At 38.7% G+C, this 7,500-nt stretch overlaps 1 protein-coding gene across 2 annotated transcripts in view; it reads right to left on the bottom strand.

Moving 5' to 3' along the window:
* The window catches only part of LOC132856353 (cytosolic carboxypeptidase 4), an 86,458-nt gene that overhangs the window by 12,929 nt on the left and 66,029 nt on the right, over nucleotides 1-7,500 (bottom strand). For both annotated transcript variants that reach the window (XM_060885911.1, XM_060885913.1), the window contains exons 21-22: nucleotides 6,979-7,110; nucleotides 5,196-5,372 (exon numbers count right to left, since the gene is read on the bottom strand). In XM_060885911.1, coding sequence (XP_060741894.1) covers nucleotides 5,196-5,372; nucleotides 6,979-7,110 — 309 coding nt within the window. The remainder of the gene's footprint in view (nucleotides 1-5,195; nucleotides 5,373-6,978; nucleotides 7,111-7,500) is intronic.

Genomic DNA, 7,500 nt, shown 5'->3' with positions numbered 1-7,500 from the left:
CACACACATACACACGCACACACAAAACACACTCATACACACACAGACACACAAACACTCATACACACACACAAACACTCATACACACACACACGCAAACACTGATACACACACAAACACTCATACACACACACGCAAACACTCATACACACACACAAACACTCATACACACATACACACACACACAAACACTCACACACACACATACACACACATACGCACACACAAAACACACTCATACACACACACACACACACACACTCATACTCAAACACACACAAACACTCATACACACACACTCATACACACACACAAAACACACTCATACACACACACTCATACACACACACATACACACACACATACGCACACACAAAACACACTCATACACACACACACACACATACACTCATACTCAAACACACACAAACACTCATACACACACACTCATACACACACACACAAAACACACTCATACACACACTCATACACACACATACACACACTCATACACACAAACACTCATACAGACACACACACACACATTCATACACACACACACTTATACACACACTCATATACACACACAGACACACACACACACTCATATGCACACTCATACACACACACACTCATACAAACACACACACAGACACTCATGCGCACACACACACACACTAGGGACTCCTTCAGCACATCATACACACACACACACAGACTTTGACTCTCATTAAACATGGAGGTATGAAAGGAGCTTCTCCTTTTTCTGGTTCCTAGTTTTTCTGGTTTAAAGTTAATACCACAAACAAATGTAGCTTTAGAAACTAAAGTAAACTTCATTTATTTTTACTGAATTACACCAGAGTTAAACTGTATATTTATTAATAATAAAAATGAGAAAATATAAATAGAATAAAATTCTAGCAACATATAAGACAGTTAAGCCTCTTCGTATGGAAAAGTGTCTGATTCTAAACCAGTTTCTTTTCCAAAACCAGCTCCAGTCTTTAGTATTTGTTAAAAGTTCTGAGATCTGATACGAAGCTCTGACACTGGAGACTCCTTCCACACATCATAATTAAACTAGCAGCATGTGCTGAACACGGCCCCATGAATGAGCTATAAAGAACTAGGGGAAGGAAATAATGAGATAAAGAACAACGAGATAAAGAACAATGAGATAAAAAAAATAAGAGGAAATAAAAATAACGAAATAATGAGATGAAGATGTTGCAGTAATGTGTAATGAGTAACTGATGAGGTTTTAATGTAAAACGCTGTGATTTAGGCATCTGAGGCACAGACGGAGGTCAGATCACACCAAATAATCAACATGATCGATAATCTCACTGCTCGTCTAATCTCATCTCCTCACACACACAGTTTTAAACCTCTGAATAAAAAACTCGATTTTCTCTTTTTCCTCTCAGTCTAATCAAGTATCTTCTTTAAGGATTAAGGACAAACAGATATCTTAATGAAATCAGCACAAAGGCTTTAACTAGCTAAAGCACTCCTTCGTGATTAAGTCGTATTTCTGCAGAATCACTCGCAACCTTCAGTAAACCACCCGAAGAACGTCAACGCGCTCTGTCTCGGAGCTCAGAGCTCTCACGTCACTGCTCTGATCTCTGATCTGTTACTCTGAGATTTTATTATTCAATAGAAGAGTTTTTGTCTGAAAGGTTTTTTTTTTGTCAGCTGTAAGCTTTTTTGTTTAATGGGTTTTACTGAATAGATTCAATTCCTGAAATCCTAAAAAATAAAAAAAAACTAAATAACATCATATATAATAATAGCATAAAAAAATAATCCTAAGAAAATACAAGAAAAATAATCATTATATTATAATGATTATAATAACTATAATTATAATAGCAATACAAAATACTTACTATTAAAAATGATAAAAAACAATCAATCAAAAATTAATTATATATATATATAATGATAACCAAGTTAAATTAAATTGAATTGAATTGCAAAGTGTCTCCTGTAATCATTTAAATTAAACAGTAAGACTCTTGCTTATGTGTAAATTCCTGATTCCTGAAGGTGAGCATTAGGGGCGGAGCTAGTAAAATTTACATAAAGTTCATTCATTCATTCATTCATTCACTCATTTTCTACCACTTATCCGAACTACCTCGGGTCACGGGGAGCCTGTGCCTATCTCAGGCGTCATCGGGTATCAAGGCAGGATACACCCTGGACGGAGTGCCAACCCATCACAGGGCACACACACACACTCTCATTCACTCACGCAATCACACACTACGGACAATTTTCAGAGATGCCAATCAACCTACCATGCATGTCTTTGGACCGGGGGAGGAAACTGACACACACCAGAACACAAGGTGGAGGCAGGAATCGAACCCCGACCCTGGAGGTGTGAGGCGAACATGCTAACCACTAAGCCATAAGGTATGTAAATGAGTAAATAGTCAGAACATTGTTAATAAACTGTAAAGCATGAAAAATATGGAGTGTGTCTCAGCGTAACCTCCGAAAGATTCCACTGGAAATTTCTGAATATTCCATGACTGATGTCATTAATTGTGTAAAGCCTTTAGTAAAATAATAATAATAATAATAATAATATGTTTAATTTATATAGCGCCTTTCCCAAGCTCAAGGACGCTTTACAAGGTAACATACATTTACGTCGGGCATTTGCCCAGGACGAAGGTTCATACATATACGTCGGACATTTGCCCAGAACGAAAGATCACATGCAGCTGCATGAGATAATAACAGAAAACAGGATTAAACACAAGAACATACAGTACAAGAGATAGGACTCTACATAGTACACAGTACATACACCACATTTCAGAAGAATTAAGGACTCCTAATATATATCCATTTACTGGTAGTGAAGGTTGAAAAGGTGGGTCTTAAGCCTTGATTTAAATTCAGACAAAGTGGTGATGGTTCTGAGTGCAATGGGTAGGGAGTTCCATAGTGTTGGAGCAATGACAGAAAAGGATCTGCCACCTGCAGAGGATAAACGGTACCTAGGAATACAAAGAAGTTCAGAATTTGAAGACCGAAGTGATCGTGAAGGTACATAGGATGAGAGAAGATCGGAAAGATAGGGGGGGGAAAGATCATTTAGTGCCTTATAAGTGAGCAGTATGATTTTATATTTTATGCGTGATGAGACTGGCAGCCAGTGAAGATCAAATAATATAGGGGTGATGTGGGCAGATTTTTTATTGGAGGTTAACATTCTGGCAGCCGAGTTTTGTATGTACTGTAAACGTGAGATAGAGTGAGCTGATAAACCAGAGAAAAGTGAATTGCAGTAATCAAGACGGGACGTAATCAGAGCATGTACTAATGTTTCGGCATCATTTCTGCAGATAAAAGGTCGCAGTTTGACAATGCATTGTAAATGAAAAAAAGACGTTTTGGAGAGGCTGCGAATATGGGCATCAAAGGATAGTGAGGGGTCGAATATGATACCTAAATTTCTAACGGTAGCTGAGGGGAAAATCGTAGTAGCATCCAGATCAAGACTAAAGTCCACAGAGTTGTTTTTTATTAGAGATGGAGGACCAGTTATCAGAATGTCGGTTTTACCCAGATTCAGGCTAAGAAAATTTGAGTGTAGCCATAGTTTTAACTCACTAACACAAGAGGAAAGTGAGGATTTTACATTAACAGAATCTGGTTGACAGGTAGTGTATAACTGAATATCATCAGCATAACAATGATAGCTAAAACCATGTCGACGAATGATGAAAATAATCTTCATGTCTCATGCTAGCTGTACTGATTAGCATTGAGCATTTAACATCTGACCCTCGTCTGGATCCCATCATGTCTCTGAAGCAGATCACAGAACAGTTAATCTTGTTTTGCTACAACGAATAAAATTAGAGCTGATACAATTTTAGAAAACTTAATTGGGCTTTAAAACGTACGGCTGACAGGCGTTTTACAGGCCGCATGTCTAAGGCACTTATTAGATGTTTGTGAATTGATTTAAATTCAGCATATTAAATCTCAATGTGTTATTCCATATTGTTATTCCAATGTGGTATTCCATAGATCTTATTACGTCATAAACTATTCCTCATGTGTCAGTATTCCATATACTGCAGTATTTAAGTATTTTTAAGCTAAACTCTATTCACTTGGTACACGTTTAAAATGAAGGGGTTAATTTGATCATTTAGAGTTAGCTTCCTCAGACTGGTTCTACTGGGAGCCACTGGGACCATTTTCCACATTTCAGCATTCAGACACAAACTTGAAGCTAAAGCCACCTTGAGCCTTCCTTCAGTCCATCCTTCCTTCCTCAAATTTCTCTCAACTCAGCGAATAAAAACAGCTTCTTTAACAAGAATTCAGAATAAGCGTGCTAATGAAGGCGAGGGTTGAGAGATGCTAACTGAGAGGGATTTTGGGCTATAATTAACAAACCACAGGTGGCTAAATAAATAGGGATAATAAATGATTAAGGCATTAGCAGCAGCAGAAGGTAATGAACTGCCAGGGGAGGAACACATCAGCAATGGAGATGAAGAAGAAGAAGAAGAAGAGGGTTGCGGGAAGGGTAGGAGGAAAAGAGCACAGAGGGAGATGATGAAGGTTGTGTTTGAGATTAAAGTGGGTTAGGGCTGCTGAAAGGCTCGAAGCAGGCAGACAATTAACTTAAAAATAGACAAATTTCTTTATTTATAAATGTATTAATATTTTTTTTTCCTGATTCTTGTCTGTATTTATTCAGAAAATTTAACTTCCTTTTCTGAGACTGTTCAAGAGAGTTTACATTTTATTTCTGCTAAAATTCTCTCCACTTACAGTATCTGTGTGCGCCTACAATTTATTTTAGGTGCCACTTTACACCACCGACCTCCACATGTTAGGTTCTCTGTTAGTTTTCTCACTTCTTGTCTATCCAACCTGTTTATTTATTTATTTATTTATTATTTATTTATTTATTTTCTTTTTTTATGCAAACTCCTGTGATACTATTTTATTATTATCGCTTAAGGAAACATTTTACGCTGTACAACTAAATTAAAATGTCAGTTTTGGAAATTTACCAAAATATTGATAAAATGAGTTCTGAATATATTATGAAATTTTCCAGGAAATGAAAACAGAAATTTCTGCTTTACAGCATTAGCTTAACAAACCGATTAGCATCATGACAGCAGATTAGCACGCTGCTAGCCAACCTTGTAGATGCCCTGATTGCAGCCATTGAAGGTGCTCTCCATGGTGTAGCTGCGTAAAACTTCCATCTCCCTCCAGACCACCACACGAGCCGTCGACGCCCGTGACTTCTCCACCAAAAAGTTACAGTTGTTGAAGGAGAACGCTGGAGCGATTCGGTCCAGAGTTTTAGCAATTGTCTGAAAAAAAAAAAACAATCCAAATAAAAAATTCTGAATGAAATTTCTACTCACTTTATTAGAATAAACTGTGACCTTAAGCCTGTGACATCACATCCCTCTTCTTTTTATCTTCTTTACAACTAATCTACAGTCTCCCTAAAGACAAGTTTTGTTTTTCATCTTCTTTATATTCCACAGCGAGCAGATCCAGACCTTTTATCTCACACACTTTTCACTCAGCAAACAGGAGGCGAGTTTATAAAAAAAAAAACACGAGAAGTCCTGCTCTGCCAATCAGCTCACAGCTCAAACACCAGCAGAATCATTTCCCACTCCGGCGTCTCTATCATCCGTCATCCTCTCAGCTGACGTCTCAGAAGCTCTTCTAACAGAAACATCACACATCCTTTTAGCTGCATCTCATCAATCATCCACAACTGGGCAGCAGGAACATCTGCTGAGCTTCACCAGCGTCCGTCACCATTAAACCTCTGTTTCTGTTTGACTGTGTGGTTGATGGCACCATGGCAGTGGTGGAGGTGGTAATAGTTGATGAAAAACAGTGATTAGTGAAGATAAAGGAGACTGCCCTCAGAACCCACACACACTTTCCTGACTCCTGATTGGCTGGAAATTAACTTTTTTATACTCGTTTGTATCTCAAAGACTTTTGAGATATAAACAACACTATTCACTCACTCACTCATCTTCTACCACTTATCCGAACTACCTCAGGTCACGGGGAGCCTGTGTCTATCTCAGGCGTCATCGGGCATCAAGGCAGTATACACCCTGGATGGAGTGCCAACCCATCACAGGGCACACACACACATTCACTCACGCAATCACACACTATGGACAATTTTCCAGAGATGCCAATCAACCTACCATGCATGTCTTTGGACCGGGGGAGGAAACCGGAGTACCCGGAGGAAACCCCCAAGGCACGGGAAGAAACATGCAAACTCCACACACACAAGGTGGAGGCGGGAATCGAACCCCCAACCCTGGAGGTGTGAGGTGAACGTGCTAACCACTAAGCCAACGTGCCCAAACAACGCCCATAAAGAATAAAATTCCTGAGAAAGTGTGAAGTGAACCATGTGGTTGTGTTGTTGTGGATATCAGTTTAGTTCTTATTATTGACATAAGCAGTTGTTGTTATGACATTGGTTGGTGTTGATGTTCTTACTGTGGATGTTGTGGCTGTTTTATTGTAGTTGTTGTTGTAAGTGTAAATAAAATGGTAGCTAAAGTTGTTAGTGCGGTCGTTTCTGTGGCTCTTGTTAATTAAGGTTGTTACTGTTGTTGTATTTGTTGTGTATTTATTGTGGTGGTTGTTATGGTAGTTGTGTTGATTTAGAAATTGATGGAGGTTATTGTGTTTAATTTGGGTGTTATGATGGATGTTATGATGGTTGTGTATATTTTGGTTGTTATTGTATGCTGTTCATTTTTCCAGATTTTAAAATCTTGTAGTGGTTTGTAACTATGGCTGTGTGTGTTGTTGTATTTGTTACTGTAGCATTTTTGTTAGTTTTATTGTAATCCTCGTTATTAGATGTAGTTGTAATTTGTTGTTGTTTTGTTGTCCTTGTTGTGCTTGTTGTTGTGTTGTAATTACTCTGTATCCAGGATCCTCTTTAAGTGAAGCGGTGTTAATCGGAGAGCCGGACTGCCACAGTGTCTCCTTCACGCTGCAACCGTAAAGAAACACATTCTTCTTCCTCGAGTGACCGTGATAATCACAGAACACCTGAGAGAGAGAGAGAGAGAGAGAGAGAGAGAGAGAGAGAGAGAGAGAGAGAGAGAGAGAGAAAGACAGAGAGAGAAAGAGAGAGAGAGAGAGAGAGACAGAGAAAGAGAGAGAGAGAGTGAGAGAGAAAGAGAGAGAGAGAAAGAGAGAGAGAGAGAGAAAGATTATGTGTTGTGTTCTTTTACGTTGTTCATAAATTGTGTGTGTGTGTGTATGTGTGTGTGTGTGTGTGTGTGTGTGTGTGTACACAAATCCAATTACTGTAGTGACATATAAATACACAGAACTGAGAGGTTTTCAGGAGTGTGAGATGCCGTGACTGTAGCAGGAAGTTGTTGAGGCTAATCTGAGTGCTGTGTTTATTAGTTACATGTCAGACTGCTGTGTTTA

This window comes from Tachysurus vachellii, chromosome 13 (assembly GCF_030014155.1).
Source record: "Tachysurus vachellii isolate PV-2020 chromosome 13, HZAU_Pvac_v1, whole genome shotgun sequence".
In the NCBI taxonomy this organism is placed as follows: Eukaryota; Metazoa; Chordata; class Actinopteri; order Siluriformes; family Bagridae; genus Tachysurus; species Tachysurus vachellii.
This window is presented reverse-complemented; position numbering and strand designations above follow the sequence as displayed.